Source organism: Cherax quadricarinatus, chromosome 18 (assembly GCF_038502225.1).
Source record: "Cherax quadricarinatus isolate ZL_2023a chromosome 18, ASM3850222v1, whole genome shotgun sequence".
NCBI classification, from domain to species: Eukaryota; Metazoa; Arthropoda; class Malacostraca; order Decapoda; family Parastacidae; genus Cherax; species Cherax quadricarinatus.
In genome coordinates this window covers 11425337-11447836 of record NC_091309.1, presented here as the reverse complement: position 1 = coordinate 11447836, position 22500 = coordinate 11425337, and the positions used below count along the sequence as shown (strand labels likewise).

Below are 22500 nucleotides of genomic sequence, written 5' to 3'. Positions count from 1 at the left end.
AGATGGTCTTGGTGAAGATGGTCTTGGTGAAGATGGTCTTTGTGAAGATGGTCTTTGTGGAGATGGTCTTTGTGAAGATGGTCTTTGTGAAGATGGTCTTTGTGGAGATGGTCTTGGTGAAGATGGTCTTGGTGAAGATGGTCTTTGTGAAGATGGTCTTTGTGAAGATGGTCTTTGTGGAGATGGTCTTTGTGGAGATGGTCTTGGTGAAGATGGTCTTTGTGAAGATGGTCTTTGTGAAGATGGTCTTTGTGAAGATGGTCTTTGTGGAGATGGTCTTTGTGAAGATGGTCTTTGTGAAGATGGTCTTTGTGAAGATGGTCTTGGTGAAGATGGTCTTGGTGAAGATGGTCTTGGTGAAGATGGTCTTTGTGAAGATGGTCTTTGTGAAGATAATCTTTGTGAAGATGGTCTTTGTGAAGATGGTCTTTGTGGAGATGGTCTTTGTGAAGATGGTCTTGGTGAAGATGGTCTTTGTGAAGATGGTCTTTGTGAAGATGGTCTTTGTGGAGATGGTCTGTATGAAGATGGTCTTTGTGGAGATGGTCTGTATGAAGATGGTCTTTGTGGAGATGGTCTGTATTCTGGGCTGAACTAGAGACCTATTCTCCGTTCTCTGAAGTGAATTTAAGAACCCAGTTTAAGAACCCTCTGTACCACTCCAGTTTGTTAAGTCAGATTAACAACCCTACGACCCTATTTGCCAGTCTAATTGACCTTGTCAATTTATCAATCATTTTAACCAGCCCAGTGTATTCACCCAATTTACCAACTATTAAACAGCCCTTTTTATCACCCTTGTTGACACAATTAATTCACCTAATTTACTAATTTTGCTTAACAATGATATTTATCAGCCCTATTTATAATACCAAAACCTTATTTACCCAACCACTTCACTCCTATTTAATAGCCCTATTTATCAACCCTCTATACCAAACCTTATTTATCCACCCAATTCATTAACACAATTTACCACCTATTTAATGGGCATATTTATTAGACCAGTTTTTATCAAACCAATTTATCATCCCTATTTATACCAATTTATCATCTCTATTTATACCAAGTTATCATCCCTGTTTATACCAATTTATCATCTCTATTTATACCAAGTTATCATCTCTATTTATACCAAGTTATCATCCCTGTTTATATCAGTTGACCATTCCTATTTATACCAATTTATCATCCCCTATTTATACCAATTTATCCCTATTTATACCAGTTTATCATCCCTATTTATACCAGTTTATCATCCCTATTTATACCAGTTTATCATCCCTATTTATACCAGTTTATCATCCCTATTTATACCAGTTTATCATCCCTATTTATACCAGTTTATCATCCCTATTTATACCAGTTTATCATCCCTATTTATACCAGTTTATCATCCCTATTTATACCAGTTTATCATCCCTATTTATACCAGTTTATCATCCCTATTTATACCAGTTTATCATCCCTATTTATACCAATATATCATCCCGGTTTACAAAACTCTATTTACCCTATTCTGTCATGCTGATATAGTGACCTTATTAACTGATGCTGGTTAATTAAGGTGCTATGACTCGGGTTATTAAGTGTCACACGGACGTCAGATACTGGAGCAATTTGCCTCTCCGTCTCCCAATTAAAAACATCCAAAACTACTTTCCCATTTCGTTAATTGGCAACGCTTGTGGGGTCCTGAATCACCCCCTCCCCCTTGTAGTGCTAATTAAAGGTTTCTCTCTTTTCTCTCTCTATTTCTCTCATTCTCTCCCCCTCCCTTTCTTCCTCTTTCTCCTCTTTCCATTCTTAAGTATACACTCTCGTCCCTTTCTGTTCGCCCCTCCCATCTCCTCCGCCCCCTCCCATCTCTTCGCTCTCATTTCCTTTTCCCCCCGCCCATCTTTTCCTCCTTAACCCCCTCCCTGCTCCCCCCCAACACCATCGTTAGGATCGATCAAGAAATTTTTCACCGCCTCGTATATCATATATAATCTGCTGCGCTCTAGATTGAAGGTAATAGTGAGGTATACGACCTTCCAGAGGTGAGAGAGAGAGAGAGAGAGAGAGAGAGAGTACTCACCTATACGTTGCTGTATATGTGTGGTTCTTGTTGGTATACACTTGGCATGTGTGTGTGTGTGTACTCACCTAGTTGTGGTTGCAGGGGTCGAGTGATAGCTCCTGGCCCCGTCTCTTCACTGGCCGCTACTGGGTCACTCTCCCTGTGCTATGAGCTTTATCATACCTCTGTTTACAGCTATGAATGGATCCTGCCTCCACTACATCGCTTCCCAAAATATTTCACTTCCTGACTACCCTGTGTGTGTGTGTGTGTGTGTGTGTGTGTGTGTGTGTGTGTGTGTGTGTGTGTGTGTGTGTGTGTGTGTGTGTGTGTGTGTGTGTGTGTGTGTGTGTGTGTGTGTGTGTGTGTGTGTGTGTGTGTGTGTGTGTGTACTCACCTAATTGTGGTTACAGGGGTTGAGACTCAGCTCCTGTGTGTGTGTGTGTGTGTGTGTGTGTGTGTGTGTGTGTGTGTGTGTGTGTGTGTGTGTGCGCTCACCCACCTTGTAGCCATCTCTGAAGCCGACATCACAGAAGGCGTGGTCAGCGCTGGGCATGATATCATCCAGGTTCCTGGAATCGTTGTTGAGGGCTGGCAGGAGGTGCAGGAGGTAGGATGCTTGCTCCCGCGTCAGGTTGGGCAGGATGGAGGCCAGCTCCTCCCTGGAGATAAACGCCTCCAGTTCCTGAAGGCGCTGGAAGAGTTCTTCACTCCCCTCGGACATCATGTGGGCGGTTGTCCCACTGGTTGATGCAACCCCCCAGCAGTGACGCACGAGTTGATGTGCAACTTTAGCAGTGATGCGCAGATTGATGTCCCTCAGTGGGTCCTTGTTTAGTGTGACCGAGAAAGAGAGCCTTCTGATTTTCTATCATTGATTCACTCACCTATATAATACACAATAATCGTAAATGTAGGTAAAAGTAGACAGCTCTCAGTAGATAGCCTCTGAGTGGTCTTTGACGTCCTCTACTAGTTGTCTACTAGTTGTCAATCCCAAGTACAGGAACGTGTCCTTGCGGGATCAACCCCCGTAGTGATGCACGGATTGATGTACGGTAAAGCGTCTTACATCAACGGTCCGGTTATCACTGCATTCTACAGTGTCATGGGACCTTTTTTTTTTTGAGATCGACGTTCCAGGGACTAAAGCAGAACAGTGTATTCTGTGGTCCTCAGGTCCGCCTGCCGCAATATTGTTCCTTGTCGACTTTCTTTGTTAACTCAAGATGTCTAATTTCCTTTCTAAAATGTCAGTTTTCTTGATATTACTTGAGCAGATAACATTGGTGAATTCCTCTTATTTACTTTCGGTAAGGATTTCAATTATCTTAATAACGATTCAGTGTTTAGCTGCAATACCTCGACTGTGTGTATCAGGAAAGAAGTGTTGTTTATGTGTTCTCAGGGGCTCGTCTTGCTAGGATATCTCGTAAATTCTGTTGTATGCGGTGCTACATTCGTTTGACGGAGGATCGAGCCTTCAGAAGTTAGTGCTGCTCATTAATGAGTTCGTTTGGGAAACTATTTTCGTGTTGGAAATATACTGCAAAGGATAATTCACATCTAGGCATCTTTCAAAGCTGCCTCGCTATTTATTCTACTTTTTTTTACTAGGCCTAAGGCTATTTATTACATAAGCTTAACACCTAGTCAATATAAGTGGTGAACGTTAGAACAAAACTCAAGAATCTCGGAATACAGCTGAGAATCTCGGAATATTACTGTAGAATTTCAGAATATAGCTGAGAACCTCTAGACAAGGTGCTGGGATGTGACCCGACAACCTCCTTAACTCTGGACAGATAAGACTCTTTACTTGTCTTCTCTTGGCATACTTATATTAGTAATGTAAGAGGTACTTGTGTTCGGCCGTCAGAGTTTGTTCTTGCTGTACACTGTCTGGGGTTTTTCTTGTTATTCATTTTGGTTTTCTATGTTGAATTCTTACTGTTTTGCATTTTTTTTGTTTTTTATTTTTTATTTTTTAATTTTTTTTAGGGGGAGGAGGTTAGGAGTATTAAGAACGAATTTTAAGTACTTGTAAGACCACTTCGAGTCACAACGGAGTTTTTGGAAACCCTTTTTGATTCCCTTCAGAAATTACTGTTAAGACCTTGGTATATTATCTATTTTTTTTCAAAACCCGGTCATAATGGCATGTTTTATGGTCACTTTGTTTTCTGTAAATAATTATAAAGCTTTTAGTAAATGGATTTTTTAAAATAAAACTATCAATTTGAGAGAATGTGAGTTGATTTTCAGTTGTGGAAGTAATAAATCTGAGGTCAGAAGAATTAAATATTTCTGTATATAAGAGGTTTAGAGTCACTTGTAAACACTTTTGCTTTGCGAGACAAGAGATTCAACATTCTAACACAAATGGGCAGTTTCAAGAGTTTAACTACTACGCTGTGCATCGTGTAGGTCACTCGACCAAAAAAAAATAAGTGACACTTGTTTTTGTAAAATTCTATGTTCAGTTTCTTGTGGTTGCGGAGCGCTCTCAGAGATGTGTCTTCATCTCTGCTGAGCCATCATACCTTCGGAATCGCTACAAGGTAGAATTGTGAGCTTTATTGAGCTTTGTTGTTGTTGGTTGATGTGTTAAGAGTGGAACTAGCTAGACTGGTGATGGTACCAATGCTGGTAGTAGCAGTAGCGTTGTTTGGGATGGTGGTAGTATGTATTATAATGTCACTGTTTGAGGTCTTGTTGACACAAGGGGTATTGGTGGCACCGGTAGAGTTAATGATGCTACTGGTGGTGGGTGGTTGCATTGATGGTGGTGGTGGTGGTGGTGGGTGGTAGCATTGATAGTGGTGGTGGTGGGTGGTAGCACTGATGGTGGTGGTTGTGGGTGGTAGAGTAGATCGTGGAGCTGATGCTGGTGGTGGGGTTGATCTTGTGAGTGATGCTGGTGGCGTGTGGGTGGCACCACTAGCGTTAACAGTATTGGCACTGGAGATTTGCCACTTGTAATCTTCGCTTGCAGAGGTAAACAGCCACGCTAATGAAGCAGTGGTAATTGAAGCCTCAGCAACGGAGGATTACCACATTCTGATGCTCCGTGAAGCTCAACTCGATACATACTGCTCCTCTCCTCAATCTGAAGACAGTGCCTCGAGTTCACTCTGTTTAATTGCTTGATTCAGTGGCTGTTTCTGGAGCTGTTAAGCGGCTGGAGCTGTTTAGTGGCTGTTTCACTGACTGAAATTCGTCAGAGCAAGAACGAGAGAAATAGAGTAGGGAAGAGGCAGTACCGATCGCAGGTGGAAGTTAGGGAGGGCAAGGATTCAGGAATTGTTATCTCCTTCTCTGGATGGGTCCTTAACTAATACCCAGGATGGGTCCTTATTCCCTGCCCAGGATGGGTCCTTAACTCCTGCCCATGATGGGTCCTTTTCACCTGCAGGGGATAGGTCCTTAACTCCTCTCCAGGATGGGTCCTTTTCTCTTGCCTAGGATGGGTCTTCAACTTCTGCCCAGGATAGGTACTTTACTCATTCTCAGAATAGGTCTCCTGAAGGACTACTGTGTCCTATCCTTACTCCGCTTCTGAAAAGAGTAAAACACTTAGTAAATAACCCTATGCACCATTAACATGCATTATTGTTGATATCTTGCATTAAATATGTATAATTTAAGAAATAATATCCATACAAGTCAACGCTCTGGAGCGGGATGACAAAAATGCCAAGTTACGTGAGAGGCGAAGAGTCGTGAACGCCATGGCTACGACTTACAAAATACTCGAAAGTAACGCCAGACCGAGGAGAATAAGGGTGTGGGAAGGGAAAGAAGAAAAGATCTGGGTGCAACCATGGCACCAAAGAGCAGGTAAATAGGAACACGCCGCGGTAAATGCTACACTGGCCAGCGTCAACATAGATATGATGGGATGTAGAGGAATATCAAGTTCATGAGTTTTAGGAAGCCCATAGAAATAATGCAGAGGGGGATGGGGAGACAAATAACAAGGAAACATTGAACAAGATCAGAGTCAGGAGGACAGAGATGGGGGGAGAGTCCTACGTCCCTTCATTTCCTCAAGAGGTTCTGTCTCTTATTCTCTTGGCTCTTGGCTGGCCAAAACTCTCACTCCCTGTCTTGGTACTTTTTCACCTGTTTACCTCCGTCCCTCTCAAGACTAAATTTATCGAACGTGTTCACCCTCTCCTGACCTGTAAGATGGTGAACATAGACTTCAGAAATGTGTACAAAGTTTCTTTTAAAATAATCGTTTTGCCACCTGCTTGAATTCAATGCTTGAATATAGAGCACCAATGTGGAGCCTTGCTCGAGGGGAAAGCCTGGCCCTGAGAGTAAAGCCGGTCTCGTGATCAACGGACGGAGGATCGAGCCTCAACACTTAATGATACTCTTTAACCAGCAAGGTTTTAGCATAAATATAAGAGTAATCATCTAATCAAAAAGTCCAAAGACATGGATCCAAAATGGCGCAGGACATGATAAAGACACACAAAACACTGTGGAGTGTAAACAAAATCAGACTCACTATAAGCCAGCGAGAAAATACTCACATGGTAACTATATAGGCAACAAAGGCACAGGGACACAGGGAAAGACTTTAAAGACCGGTAGAGCAGCTGAATCAGTTACACACTCAACAAAGGCACAGGGACTCCAGAGAGCTTTTCGGAATAGGATTGGCAAAACAGCCGAATGTGTCACAAACACAAGACCAGCTGATTGTGTACACGGCTTCCAGTGTAAATGAGAGAAATTATTCATGTCAGTCGGTTGCTGGTAGCAACACCACAGGCAAGAGTTACGAACAGAATCTATGAAATTTTGGTCTGTTAATATACTGTGTGTGAAATGATAAAAGCTTCCTCCTCTTACTGAGAATTAATCTCTAGACTTAACAGGTGGAATCGACAAGTGGGAGAATCATCCTGGCTCATACACACTCAAATATGGAACTACAAATACACGCACGTTGGCTGAGACGAGGAAAAAGAAGAGACATGATAACAACATACAAGATATAAAAAAAGGACCGGTGTATATATATATATATATATATATATATATATATATATATATATATATATATATATATATATATATATATATATATATATATATATATATATATATATATATATGTATATATAATGTGAATGCTTTATTCTCAAGGACTTAAGCTTTTTTCCCCTTTCTCCCTATCTTCCTGGGGAAGAGGGAAGACATCTTCCCCATGACTCAACCTTTACTCTGCCTTCCCCCATCCCGGTCCTTCCAACTTCGAAATTAAGGCTTAGTTGGCCTTTATCGCATAGTTAAGCAGCTTGGAGGCCTGCTTCCCTGCTAATTACCTGGCGGGCTTGGGTAGTTAGGCTGTTACGCTATTAGAGCATCTCGTTTGATTTAATTGGAAAGCTATAAGCCTTGTTTTATGTTGATAGTTGTGAGTGTGTGTTAGTTGTCGTTTTCCAAAAGCAGCTGTCGATAGATACTTGGCCTGTTGAGTGAGTCACCTAATTGTGGTTGCAGGGGTCGAGACTCAGCTCCTGGCCCCACCTCTTCACTGATCGCTACTAGGTCCTCTCTCTGCTTCCTGAGCTTTGTCATACCTCGTCTTAAAGCTATGTATGGTTCCTGCCTCCACTACATCACTTGCTAGGCTATTCCACTTCCTGACGACTCTGTGACTGAAGAAATACTTCCTAACGTCCCTGTGACTCGTCTGAGCCTTCAGCTTCCAATTGTGACCCCTTGTTTCTGTGTCCCCTCTCTGGAACATCCTGTTTCTGTCCACCTTGTTTATTCCACGCAGTATCTTGTATGTCGTTATCATGTCTACCATGACCCTCGTGTGTGTGTGTGTGTAGACAGAGACACAAAGAAAGAAATGTAACTACAGATTTAGAGACTGTGTGTTTACTCACCTATTTGTGGTTGCAGGGGTCGATTCATAGGTCCTAGCCCCGCCACTTCGCTGGTGTGTGTGTGTGTGTGTGTGTGTGTACTCACCTAATTGTGGTTGCAGGGGTCGAGACTCAGCTCCTGGCCCCGCCTCTTCACTGATCGCTACTGGATCCTCTCTCTCTCTGCTTCCTGAGCTTTGTCATACCTCTTCTTAAAACTATGTATGGTTCCTGCCTCCACTACTTCACTTGCTAGGCTGTTCCACTTGCTGACAACTCTATGACTGAAGAAATACTTCCTAACGTCCCTGTGACTCGTCTGAGTCTTCAGCTTCCAGTAGTGACCCCTTGTCCGTGTCCCCTCTCTGGAACATCCTATCTCTGTCCACCTTGTCTATTCCCCGCAGTATCTTGTATGTCGTTATCATGTCTCCCCTGACCCTTCTGTCCTCCAGTGTCGTCAGTCCGATTTCCCTTAACCTTTCCTCGTACGACATTCCCTTGAGCTCTGGGACTAGCCTTGTTGCAAACCTTTGTACTTTCTCTAACTTCTTGACGTGCTTGACCAGGTGTGGGTTCCAGACTGGTGCTGCATACTCCAGTATGGGCCTAACATACACAGTGTACAGTGTCTTGAACGATTCCTTATTAAGGTATCGGAACGCTATTCTCAGGTTTGCCAGGCGCCCGTATGCTGCAGCGGTTATTTGGTTGATGTGTGCCTCCGGTGATGTGCTCGGTGTTATGGTCACCCCAAGGTCTTTCTCCTTGAGTGAGGTCTGTAGTCTTTGTCCACCTAGCCTATACTCTGTCTGCGGTCTTCTTTGCCCCTCCCCAATCTTCATGACTTTGCATTTGGCTGGATTGAATTCGAGAAGCCAGTTACTGGACCACATGTCCAGCCTCTCCAGGTCTCTTTGCAGTCCTGCCTCATCCTCGTCCGATTTAATTCTTCTCATCAACTTCACGTCATCTGCGAACAGGGACACTTCAGAGTCTATTCCTTCCATCATGTCGTTCACATATATCAAAAATAGCACTGGTCCTAGAACTGACCCCTGTGGGACCCCGCTCGTAACAGGCGCCCACTGTGATACCTCTTCACGTACCATGACTCGTTGCTGCCTCCCTGTCAGGTATTCCCTTATCCATTGCAGTGCCCTTCCTTTTACGTGTGCCTGATCCTCCAGCTTCTGCACTAATCTCTTGTGGGGAACTGTGTCAAAGGCCTTCCTGCAGTCTAGGAAAACGCAATCTACCCAACCCTCTCTCTCGTGTCTTACTTCTGTTACCCTGTCATAAAACTCCAGGAGGTTTGTGATACAAGATTTGCCTTCCATGAACCCATGCTGGTTTTCATTTATAATCTTGTTCCTTTCCAGGTGTTCGACCACTCTCCTCCTGATAATCTTCTCCATGACTTTGCACACGATACATGTCAGAGACACAGGTCTGTAGTTTAGTGCCTCGTTTCTGTTTCCTTTCTTAAATATGGGGACTACATTAGCTGTCTTCCATTTCTCAGGTAGTTGCCCAGTTTCAAGGGATGTGTTGAAGATTGTGGTTAGAGGCACACACAGCATCTCTGCTCCTTCTCTAAGGACCCATGGGGAGATGTTGTCCGGTCCCATCGCCTTTGAGGTGTCAAGGTCACTTAAGAGCTTCTTCACCTCCTGTGTGTGTGTGTGTGTGTGTGTGTGTGTGTGTGTGTAGCACCATTACCATCCACATATCATAGCCACATCTGCACCACATACACGAGGGTACCCACTAAACAGTGACTGATCAACAACACTTGCTTACTATAATACTGACAACTACACTACGTTCATCCAGCATCCACTGTACGGTGGCCACAACACACGTGTTCACTGTATCATCACCTATATACCCCTTGTGTCATATATCCCGTGTATCATATATCTCGTGTGTTATATACCCAGTATATCATATAACCCGAGTGCCATATATCCCATGTGTTGAATATCCCGCGTGCCGGCTCAAAGCAAATCATTATTGCATTGGAAAAGAAATTCACTAACTACGCCATAATTTGCAATTGAAAAATGATTGTGATTGATTGAAAAGCTTCACTTTTGTTATTGTTGTTGTTATCATGGCTGTTGTTGTTGCTGTTGTTGTTAGTATTGCTGTTGTTGTGTTGTTGTTACTATGGCTGTTGTTGTTGTTGTGTTGTTGTTGTTACCATGGCTGTTGTTGTTGTTGTGTTGTTGTTGTTACTATGGCTGTTGCTGTTGTTGTTGTTGTTACTATGGCTGTTGTTGTTGTTGTTGTTACTATGGCTGTTGTTGTTGTTGTTGTTGTTACTATGGCTGTTGCTGTTGTTGTTGTTACTATGGCTGTTGTTGTTGTTACTATGGCTGTTGTTGTTACTATGGCTGTTGTTGTTGTTACTATGGCTGTTGTTGTTGTTGTTACTATGGCTGTTGTTGTTGTTGTTGTTAATATGGCTATTGCTGTTGTTGTTGTTGTTACTATGGCTGTTGTTGTTGTTGTTGTTGTTGTTACTATGGCTGTTGCTGTTGTTGTTGTTGTTACTATGGCTGTTGTTGTTGTTGTTGTTAATATGGCTATTGCTGTTGTTGTTGTTGTTACTATGGCTGTTGTTGTTTTTGTTGTTGTTGTTGTTAGTGTTGTTACTATGGTTGTTGCTGTTGTTGTGTTGTTGTTACTATGGTTGTTGCTGTTGTTGTGTTGTTGTTACTATGGTTGTTGCTGTTGTTGTGTTGTTGTTACTATGGTTGTTGCTGTTGTTGTTACTATGGTTGTTGCTGTTGTTGTGTTGTTGTTACTATGGTTGTTGCTGTTGTTGTGTTGTTGTTACTATGGTTGTTGCTGTTGTTGTGTTGTTGTTACTATGGTTGTTGCTGTTGTTGTGTTGTTGTTACTATGGTTGTTGCTGTTGTTGTGTTTGTCCCTATTTAAAGATATGAGAGTGGTATAGTCAGATTATTTTAATTATATTATTATTATTATTATTATTATTATTATTATTATTATTATTATTATAGTCGTCATGGAAGTTTCTGGGGCTGTGGGAAACCTTAAGGTCGCAGTTGGTGCCACTGCTTCCCAAGTGTAAGCTTCGTGGTTCAGTGGTACTTTGTTGAACCTCCTACATGCCAGGGTACCGGTTCGACCTGCAGTCCATTCTTCTGTTTATTCATATATATATATATATATATATATATATATATATATATATATATATATATATATATATATATATATATATATATATATATATATATATATATATATATATACAACGCCCATAAATCCGTGGGAAATCCAGTTGTGCAGAGAGATTACAGCTGTGTACAAACGGGTATGAAATCTGGCAGCAGCTCCCACATAATGACTGACAGCTAAGCCTACGTCTGATCTGATAACCCCGCCTGAAGCTGCTCTCTCTCTGCAATCCTGAAAGTTTGCGTTATAATGATAATAATGACTTGCGTTCGTAAACAGTCGTATTTGCTGAAAAAAATATAAGTTTGGACGTTTAAAAGTGTCTGATTTGCGTTGAAATGTGATAATGGAAAATTACATTACCAGGTCGGTTAACGAGGGATGCAACGTCTAGTTAACGAGGGGTGCAACGTCTAGTTAACGAGGGGTGCACAAGCCATGATAAGGAGCAGACGGAGGGTAGGAATGAGGAAAGAAGAGAAGGGGGAAGACAGGGGCAAAAGTACTGAAGAGAACGTAGGAAACTGAAGGGAGAGAAGAGGGGGAGTTAGGGAATGGAAGGGAGAGGCCGAGAGAGAGAGAGAGAGAGAGAGAGAGAGAGAGAGACAGACAGACAGACAGACAGAGAGAGAGAAGGGAGAGGTAGAGATGTAGTAGTGATGGATGGAAGGAGAGTAGTGATACGAGGAAGGAAGTGTTATTAATTCAGAGAAGCCAGGCACTGAAAGGTCAGTAACTGACCTTCGACGAAGGTTTGAGGGAACGAGGGGGAGGGGAGGGCTTGGTACCGGGAGGGGGAATAGTGTTGTGAGCGGGAGTCTGGTGTTGTGAGCAGGAGTCTGGTGTTGTGAGCAGGAGTCTGGTGTTGTGAGCGGGGGTCTGGTGTTGTGAGCGGGTGTCTGGTGTTGTGAACGGGGGTCTGGTGTTGCGCAGGGGGGTCCAGTGTTGAGCAGGGGGGTCCAGTGTTGAGCAGGGGGGTCCAGTGTTGAGCAGGGACGTCCATTGTTGAGCAGGGGGGTCCAGTGTTGCGCAGGGTTGTCCAGTGTTGAGCAGGGGGGTCTGGTGTTAAAAGCAGGGGTCTGGTGTTGAGCAGGGGGGTCCAGTGTTGAGCAGGGGGTCCAGTGTTGAGCAGGGGGGTCCAGTGTTGCGCAGGGTTGTCCAGTGTTGAGCAGGTGGGGGTCTGGTGTTGAAAGCAGGGGTCTGGTGTTGAGCAGGGAGGTCCAGTGTTGAGCAGTGGGGTTCAGTGTTGAGCAGGGGGTCTGGTGTTGAAAGCAGGGGTCTGGTGTTGAGCAGGGGGTCCAGTGTTGAGCAGGTAGGTCCAGTGTTGAGCAGGGGGTCTGGTGTTGAAAGCAGGGGTCTGGTGTTGAGCAGGGGGTCCAGTGTTGAGCAGGGAGGTCCAGTGTTGAGCAGGGGGTCCAGTGTTGAGCAGGGGGTCTGGTGTTGAAAGCAGGGGTCTGGTGTTGAGCAGGGGGTCCAGTTTTGTAGATGAATGGTTCAGAGAACCGACATGTTGATAAATTAGACACATGTGCAACTCTTGGGTATCTTTATTGAGGAAACGTTTCGCCACACAATGGCTTCATCAGTCCATACAAAGGAGAATCTTGAAGAACAGGAGGAGAGAGGTAATCAGTCCCTCAACCTTGAGTCGATGTGGTCAGTCCATCAATCTTGATTAATGGACTGACCACATCGACTCAGGGTTGAGGGACTGATTACCTCATTCTCCTCCTGTTCTTCAAGATTCTCCTTTGTATGGACTGATGAAGCCACTGTGTGGCGAAACGTTTCCTCAATAAAGATACCCAAGAGTTGCACATGTGTCTAATTTATCAGGGGGTCAAGTGTTGAGCAGGGAGGTCCAGTGTTGCGCAGGGGGTCCAGTGTTGCGCAGGGTTGTCCAGTGTTGAGCAGGGGGGGCTGGTGTTGAAAGCAGGGGTCTGGTGTTGAGCAGGGGGTCCAGTGTTGAGCAGGGAGGTCCAGTGTTGAGCAGGGGGGTCCATTGTTGAGCAGGGCGGTCCAGTGTTGCGTATGGTTGTCCAGTGTCGAGCAGGGGGGTCTGGTGTTGAAAGCAGGGGTCTGTTGTTGAGCAGGGGGCTCCAGTGTTGAGCAGGGGGGTCCAGTGTTGAGCAGGGGGGTCCAGTGTTGCGCAGGGTTGTCCAGTGTTGATCAGGGGGGTCTGGTGTTGAAGGCAGGGGTCTGGTGTTGAGCAGGGGGTCCATTGTTGAGCAGGGAGGTCCAGTGTTGAGCAGGGGGGTCCATTGTTGAGCAGGGGGGTCCAGTGTCGCGCATGGTTGTCCAGTGTCGAGCAGGGGGGTCTGGTGTTGAAAGCAGGGGTCTTATGTTGAGCAGGGGGATCCAGTGTTGAGCAGGGGGGTCCAGTGTTGAGCAGGGGGGTCCAGTGTTGCGCAGGGTTGTCCAGTGTTGAGCAGGGTTGTCCAGTGTTGAGCAGGGGGGTCCAGTGTTGCGCAGGGGGGTTCATTGTTGAGCAGGGGGTCCAGTGTTGAGCAGGGAGGTCCAGTGTTGAGCAGGGAGGTCCAGTGTTGAGCAGGGGGGTCCAGTTTTGAGCAGGGGGGTCCAGTGTTGAGCAGGGTTGTCCAGTGTTGAGCAGCGGGGTCTGGTGTTGAAAGCAGGGGTCTGGTGTTGAACAGGGAGGTCCAGTGTTGAGCAGGGTTGTCTAGTGTTGAGCAGGGAGGTCCAGTGTTGAGCAGGGTTGTCCAGTGTTGAGCAGGGAGGTCCAGTGTTGAGCAGGGGGGTCTGGTGTTGAGCATGGAGGTCCAGTGTTGAGCAGGGGGGTCCAGTGTTGAGCAGGGTTGTGCAGTGTTGAGCAGGGGGGTCTGGTGTTGAAAGCAGGGGTCTGGTGTTGAGCAGGGAGGTCCAGTGTTGAGCAGGGAGGTCCAGTGTTGAGCAGGGGGTCCAGTGTTGAGCAGGGGGGTCCAGTGTTGAGCAGGGGGTCCAGTGTTGAGCAGGGGGTCCAGTGTTGAGCAGGGGGTCCAGTGTTGAGCAGGGGGGTCCAGTGTTGCGCAGGGTTGTCCAGTGTTGAGCAGGGGGGTCCAGTGTTGTGCAGGGTTGTCCAGTGTTGAGCAGGGGGTCCAGTGTTGCGCAGGGTTGTCCAGTGTTGAGCAGGGGGGTTCAGTGTTGCGCAGGGTTGTCCAGTGTTGAGCAGGGGGTCCAGTGTTGCGCAGGGTTGTCCAGTGTTGAGCAGGGGGGTTCAGTGTTGCGCAGGTTTGTCCAGTGTTGCGCCGGGGTGTCCAGTGTTGACCAGGGGGGTCCAGTGTTGCGCAGGGCTGTCCAGTGTTGAGCAGGGGGGTTCAGTGTTGCGCAGGTTTGTCCAGTGTTGAGCAGGGTTGTCCAGTGTTGAGCAGGGGGTCCAGTGTTGAGCAGGGGGTCCAGTGTTGCGCAGGGTTGTCCAGTGTTGAGCAGGAGGTCCAGTGTTGAGCAGGGGGGTTCAGTGTTGCGCAGGGTTGTCCAGTGTTGAGCAGGGGGTCCAGTGTTGCGCAGGGTTGTCCAGTGTTGAGCAGGGGGGTTCAGTGTTGCGCAGGGTTGTCCAGTGTTGAACAGGGGGGTTCAGTGTTGCGCAGGGTTGTCCAGTGTTGAGCAGGGGGGTCGGGTGTTGAGCAGGGGGTCCAGTGTTGAGCAGGGTTGTCCAGTGTTGAGCAGGGGGTCCAGTGTTGCGCAGGGCTGTCCAGTGTTGAGCAGGGGGGTTCAGTGTTGCGCAGGGTTGTCCAGTGTTGAACAGGGGGGTTCAGTGTTGCGCAGGTTTGTCCAGTGTTGAGCAGGGTTGTCCAGTGTTGAGCAGGGTTGTCCAGTGTTGAGCAGGGGGGTTCAGTGTTGCGCAGGGTTGTCCAGTGTTGAGCAGGGTTGTCCAGTGTTGAGCAGGGTTGTCCAGTGTTGAGCAGGGGGGTTCAGTGTTGCGCAGGATTGTCCAGTGTTGCGCAGGATTGTCCAGTGTTGCGCAGGGTTGTCCAGTGTTGCGCAGGGTTGTCCAGTGTTGAGCAGGGTTGTCCAGTGTTGAGCAGGGGGGTCCAGTGTTGCGCAGGGTTGTCCTGTGTTGCGCAGGGTTGTCCAGTGTTGAGCAGGGGGGTTCAGTGTTGCGCAGGGTTGTCCAGTGTTGAGCAGGGGTGTCTGGTGTTGCGCAGGGTGGTCCAGTGTTGCGCAGGGTTGTCCAGTGTTGAGCAGGGGGGTTCAGTGTTGCGCAGGGTTGTCCAGTGTTGAGCAGGGTTGTCCAGTGTTGAGCAGGGGGGTCCAGTGTTGCGCAGGGTTGTCCAGTGTTGCGCAGGGGGGGTCTGGTGTTGAGCAGGGGGGTCCAGTGTTGAGCAGGGGGTCTGGTGTTGAGCAGGGTTGTCCAGTGTTGAGCAGGGGGGTCTGGTGTTGAGCAGGGGGGTCCAGTGTTGAGCAGGGTTGTCCAGTGTTGAGCAGGGGGGTCCAGTGTTGAGCAGGGGGTCCAGTGTTGAGCAGGGTTGTCCAGTGTTGAGCAGGGGGGTCCAGTGTTGAGCAGGGTTGTCCAGTGTTGAGCAGGGGGGTCCAGTGTTGAGCAGGGGTCCAGTGTTGAGCAGGGGGTCCAGTGTTGAGCAGGGTTGTCCAGTGTTGAGCAGGGTTGTCCAGTGTTGAGCAGGGTTGTCCAGTGTTGAGCAGGGTTGTCCAGTGTTGAGCAGGGTTGTCCAGTGTTGAGCAGGGTTGTCCAGTGTTGAGCAGGGGTCCAGTGTTGAGCAGGGTTGTCCAGTGTTGAGCAGGGTTGTCTAGTGTTGAGCAGGGTTGTCCAGTGTTGAGCAGGGGTCCAGTGTTGAGCAGGGTTGTCCAGTGTTGAGCAGGGTTGTCTAGTGTTGAGCAGGGTTGTCCAGTGTTGAGCAGGGTTGTCCAGTGTTGAGCAGGGTTGTCCAGTGTTGAGCAGGGTTGTCCAGTGTTGAGCAGGGTTGTCCAGTGTTGAGCAGGGTTGTCCAGTGTTGAGCAGGGGGCGTCTGGTTTTGAGCGGGAGGAGGAGGAGGAGGGGTCCGTCATAATGTCTCACTGTACACATCAAGAATACTTTACGTAAATCTGTCTAGATAGCATAACTGTTCTCCAGTTTCATGATCTTTCTAAGAAGTAATTCCCCACATCACTGTCTCCCACCCACTAAAATATCTAATTCCACTGAAAATACGCTACACTTAACTCATTTTCTGTTTCCTTAAATCAGGATATACTAAAAACCAGACTCCGTCTTGTCTAGAATGGCGTGTAAAAACCTATGGTGTGAACACTAGTAATAGATACTTACAAATTGGCTTAAAAATACACGTGTGTAAACTAGGACATATTGATTAGAAAACGTGTAGGTCCTGGGACCTTAATCAAGGTCCCAGGACCTAGTGTTTCTTGGTGTTTGTTATTTTGCGTGACTAGGTACACCCTCCCCCCCCCCTCCCCCTAGTGTCACTCCAAGAGTGGTGGAGGATTGAACGTGTGTCTGCTCAGAGAGAGATAGAGAAACGCTACCTAATTGTTAGTACCTTGCTGGGGTGGGTCATCGGAGACTTGAACGGGTCACCATCTGACAAACAGGCGTCAGGAAACACTTGTCATGTTTCCTGACAAACAAAACTCTAGCAGTATACCTCATTGCCCGCCATTTACCAGACATTGAATAACACGGGTTTAGTGCTTTCACTTCATAATAATAATAATAATAATAATAATAATAATAATAATAATATATTATTATTATTATTATTATTATTATTATTATTATTATTATTATTATTTATTACGCAACACAGTGGATTAACGAGGCAACAGTTACAACAGATGCAGCCAAAAACGACGCAGTAAACACTCGGTATTAACGAGGAGGCTGGGAATCAAGGCGAAGGTTAACGACAGTGTAAACGAGAAACAAACACAACTAATTTCTTCATTAATTTTGCCCCCCTGATTCTCACTTTTCGTAAAGACTCGCTTTAATTGCCTTGTTTTTCGTCTTTGTTTTTCTTCAGTTATTAGTTTCGTTCTGTATGTAGAATGTTGGTTAATGGGGCATTTTTATTCTTAGTTACGTTACTTAAGTGTCACTTGATTTATATTTACTTAAGCAACGATTTTTATTTAGCAGGTAAGAGAGAGATTATTTCTGCTGACTATATTACATGCATATACACGCTCGCACACACATACTCTCTCTCTCTCTCTCTCTCTCTCTCTCTCTCTCTCACACACACACACACACACACACACACACAAAGACTACAGACCTCACTCAGGGAGAAAGACCTTGGGGTGACCATAACACCGAGCACATCACCGGAGGCACACATCAACCAAATAACCGCTGCAGCATACGGGCGCCTGGCAAACCTGAGAATAGCGTTCCGATACCTTAATAAGGAATCGTTCAAGACACTGTACACTGTGTATGTTAGGCCCATACTGGAGTATGCAGCACCAGTCTGGAACCCACACCTGGTCAAGCACGTCAAGAAGTTAGAGAAAGTACAAAGGTTTGCAACAAGGCTAGTCCCAGAGCTCAAGGGAATGTCGTACGAGGAAAGGTTAAGGGAAATCGGACTGACGACACTGGAGGACAGAAGGGTCAGGGGAGACATGATAACGACATACAAGATACTGCGGGGAATAGACAAGGTGGACAGAGATAGGATGTTCCAGAGAGGGGACACAGGGACAAGGGGTCACAACTGGAAGCTGAAGACTCAGACGAGTCACAGGGACGTTAGGAAGTATTTCTTCAGTCATAGAGTTGTCAGCAAGTGGAATAGCCTAGCAAGTGAAGTAGTGGAGGCAGGAACCATACATAGTTTTAAGAAGAGGTATGACAAAGCTCAGGAAGCAGAGAGAGAGAGAGGATCCAGTAGCGATCAATGAAGAGACGGGGCCAGGAGCTGAGTCTCGACCCCTGCAACTACAATTAGGTGAGTACAATTAGGTGAGTACACAGACACGCACACACACGACCGCAGACGGAGTACAGTCTGGGGGGGCCAGAGACTATAAACCTCATTCAAGGAAAAAGACCTTGGGGTGAGTATAACACCAGGCACATCTCCTGAGGCGCACATCAACCAAATAACTGCTGCAGCATATGGGCGCCTAGCAAACCTCAGAACAGCATTCCGACATCTTAATAAGGAATCATTCAGGACCCTGTACACCGTGTACGTTAGGCCCATATTGGAGTATGCGGCACCAGTTTGGAACCCACACCTAGCCAAGCACGTAAAGAAACTAGAGAAAGTGCAAAAGTTTGCAACAAGACTAATCTCAGAGCTAAGAGGTATGTCCTACGAGGAGAGGTTAAGGGAAATCAACCTGACGACACTGGAGGACAGGAGAGATAGAAGGGACATGATAACGGCATGTAAAATACTGAGAGGAATTGACAAGGTGGACAAAGACACAATGTTACAGAGATGGGACACAGCAACAAGGGGACACAGTTGGAAGTTGAAGACTCGGATAAATCACAGGGATATTAGGAAGTATTTCTTCAATCATAGAGTTGTCAGAAAGTGGAATATTCTAAGAAGTGATGTAGTGGAGGCAGGTACCATACATAGCTTTAAGAAGAGATATGATAAAGCTCATGGAGCATGGAGAGAGTGACCTAGTAGCGACCAGTGAAGCGGCGGGGCCAGGAGCTATGAATCGACCCCTGCAACCACATTTAGGTGAGTACACACATACACACATTAGGAGGTAATATTTGGATGTACATTCATAGTATAACTCTAGTGAAGGTCTAAACCTGTAGGGGTCACGTGGCGCATGGGGAAAGAGTGTTAGTTAGGCTCGACTCGAGGACGGGGATTGGGAGGGGGCAGCTGTAATTCATGGGATCAAGAGCCCCCCTCACCGGCATCAAGGATCCCCCCCCATGAAGGATCCCCAACCCTCACGTTGACACATTCATAAATACAACCTTATACATAAATATGTAAATGTATACACAATATATATCATATATGCATACATACATAATACATATATTCATAATACATACATACATTCAAATACATGCATACATTATATATATATATATATATATATATATATATATATATATATATATATATATATATATATATATATATATATATATATATATATATATATATATATATATATATATATATATATATATATTTTTAACATCGGCCGATTCCCACCAAGGCAGGGTGGCCCGAAAAAGAAAAACTTTCACCATCATTCACTCCATCACTGTCTTGTCAGAGGCTTGCTCATACTACAGTTATAAAACTGCAACATTAACACCCCTCCAGAGTGCAGGCACTGTACTTCCCATCTCCAAGACTCAAGTCCGACCTGCCGGTTTCCCTGAATCCCTTCATAAATGTTTGTTTGCTCACACTCCAACAGCACGTCAAGTATTAAAAACCATTTGTCTCCATTCAGTCCAATCAAATACGCTCACTCACGCTTGCTGGAAGTCCAAGCCCCTAGCATACAAAACTCTTTAGCCCCTCCCTCTAACCTTTCCTAGGCCGACCCCTACCCCGCCTTCCTTCCACTACAGATTCATACACTCTCGAAGTCATTCTGCTTCTTTCCATTCTTCTTACATGTCCGAACCACCTCAACAACCCTTCCTCAGCCCTCTGGACAACAGTTTTGGCAATCCCGCACCTCCTCCTAACTTCCAAACTACGAATTCTCTGCATTATATTCACACCACACATTGCCCTCAGACATGACATCTCCACTGCCTCCAGCCTTCTCCTCGCTGCAACATTCATCACCCATGCTTCACACACATATAAGAGCGTTGGTAAAACTATACTCTCGTACATTCCCCTCTTTGCCTCCAAGGACAAAGTTCTTTGTCTCCACAGACTCCTAAGTGCACCACTCACCCTTTTCCCCTCATCAATTCTATGATTCACCTCATCTTTCATAGACCCATCCGCTGACACGTCCACTCCCAAATATCTGAATACATTCACCTCCTCCATACTCTCTCCCTCCAATCTGATATCCAATCTTTCATCACCTAATCTTTTTGTTATCCTCATAACCTCACTCTTTCCTGTATTCACCTTTAATTTTCTTCTTTTACATAACCTACCAAATTTATCCACCAACCTCTGCAACTTTTCTTCAGAATCTCCCAAAAGCACAGTGTCATCAGCGAAAAGCAACTGTGACAACTCCCACTTTGTGTTTGACTTTTTATCGTTTAACTCCACACCTCTTACCAAGACCCTCGCATCCACTTCTCTTAAAGCCCCATCTATATATATATATATATATATATATATATATATATATATATGTATGTGTGTATATATATATATATATATATATATATATACATATATATACATATATATATGTCGTGCCGAATAGGTAAAACTTGCTATTTTGGCTTAAATAGCAATGCTTTTCTTGCCGAATAGGACAAGCGAAAATTTGTGAATGCAGTAATTTCGCAAAAATCGTTCTGAACCCAACGAAAAAAATATATTTCATTGTGTTTGTTTATTATTAAATTAATGTAAACTTATCTAGAATATATTTATTTGGATTAGGCTAAATTAAATTGCGCTTGTTATAATAAGGTTAGGTAAGTTTTCTGGCAACGTTTCGCTCTCCAGGAGCTTTGACAAAGCTCCTGAAGAGCGAAACGTTGCCACAATAAAATGTCACTTTAGTTGCACTTGTCTCCTTTTACTTTACATATTGTCAGTAATTCTGCCAACATTATTACAATATTTGGAAAAATATACCTTGCAACGTATACGAGAAAATTTTAGAAAGGACTTAATTTTAAACGAGTTCTTGCTAATTGACCAGTTTTACCTATTAGGCACGACATATACATAAATACATATATACATACATCCTTGCATACATATATACATACATAATACATACATACAAATACATGCCTACAGCCATACATATATACAAGCAAATATTCGGTCATGTCACAGTAACTTTAGTTAACAGTCTCTCTGCTGTTATTATTGGTATTGAATATAAAAATCAAAAGAAAAATTAAAATTAATTAATATAAGAATGATTATCAGGGAAAAAGAACGGGAGGAAAATAAAGAAAGGGGAAAAGAGTGCTGCCTTAGCACGTTCTTTTAAGATAAGACGGATTTATTTTTTTCGTCTCACATAGACGCATGACGGATGTGAGCGGATCACAGTTACACGAACGACAGCGGGGAACCACGGTGATGATTTTTCAGGGAGGGTGAGAGAGATAGAGAGATAGATAGATAGATAGATAGATAGATAGATAGAGAGAGAGAGAGAGAGAGAGAGAGAGAGAGAGATTGGTTTTCTAGGGCCTTTGCTAACTCACTTTGGTCCAGTGTGCCTTTGACCGTCTCAGGACGAGCAAAGAGTCAGAGAAGGCAGACAGGGAATCCAAAGTTACATTGAAGAGGTTATGTTGGTCTCTTTAAGGAGGTCGACGAGGAAGAGAAGGAGGAGAACAGATCAAGGTGGAAGTGGAGGAGGAGGAGGAAGAGAAGGTGAAGGAGGAGCAGGAAGAAGAGAAATAAACATTTCTTTCAGAGAGCCCACATACTCCTCCAGGGGCTGGTCTAAGCTATGAGAAGATTATTTTGACTGTAGCAGTTCTGCTGAGAGGAGGAGGAGGAGGAGGGGTGAGAATACGAAAATAAGGAGGATGAAGAATAAAAGGTAGAGGAAAAAAAGGTGAGAAAGAATGGGAAGACAAGGACGAAGATAACTAGAAAGTTGAGGAGCTAGAGACAAAAATAGGGAAAAGTGCAATAACAACGAACATAAACAGGAGAACGAGGACGAGGATGGAGGGAAGAAGAAGAAGAAGAAGCAGGAGAAACCAAAAAAGAAAATCAAAAGTAAAGAGAATAATGTTAAAAGCTGATAACAATAGACGAGGGACAGAAAAAGATAACTAAATTTCCTATGTATAAATTACTGACCTTATCCATCATAATAATCTAACGTTGATATAATACTAAGCACGAGAAAAATAATACCGGAATTCCGCCTATTTAAAAATATTAAACACCAGATACAATAGATTTTTTTAACTGCTTCGAAATTGTCGAGAAAAATGTCTCTGTTTCATCACACACACAAAAAAAAATGTGATCCTTTGTAAATTTGTATTGTGTTGGTTGAAGCTGCTGCCATCTAGCGGTAGATAAATCTACTATGTAAGGTGATAATAATTTTGTCTCAAATCGAGAATATTTACGTAAATTTATCATGGAATTAAATGTTTTTTTGTTTCTTATTTTGCTGGCGGTTGTCTTACGAGTGATGTCGTCTTTAGTGTGACTCTGACTCGTATGAGTTTAGTACATCAGTTTGTCA

General features: G+C 44.7%; 2 protein-coding genes across 2 annotated transcripts in view; one reads left to right on the top strand and one right to left on the bottom strand.

The window, feature by feature from the left end:
* Nucleotides 1-2939, bottom strand: part of LOC128689371 (G-protein coupled receptor dmsr-1) — a 129271-nt gene extending 126332 nt beyond the window's left edge. Inside the window, exon 1 of the mRNA XM_053777576.2 lies at nt 2565-2939. Within this exon, the coding sequence (XP_053633551.1) occupies nt 2565-2789 (225 nt within the window). The 5' untranslated portion in view covers nt 2790-2939. The remainder of the gene's footprint in view (nt 1-2564) is intronic.
* The window catches only part of LOC128689204 (uncharacterized), a 520741-nt gene that overhangs the window by 144477 nt on the left and 353764 nt on the right, over nt 1-22500 (top strand). The window lies entirely within an intron of this gene.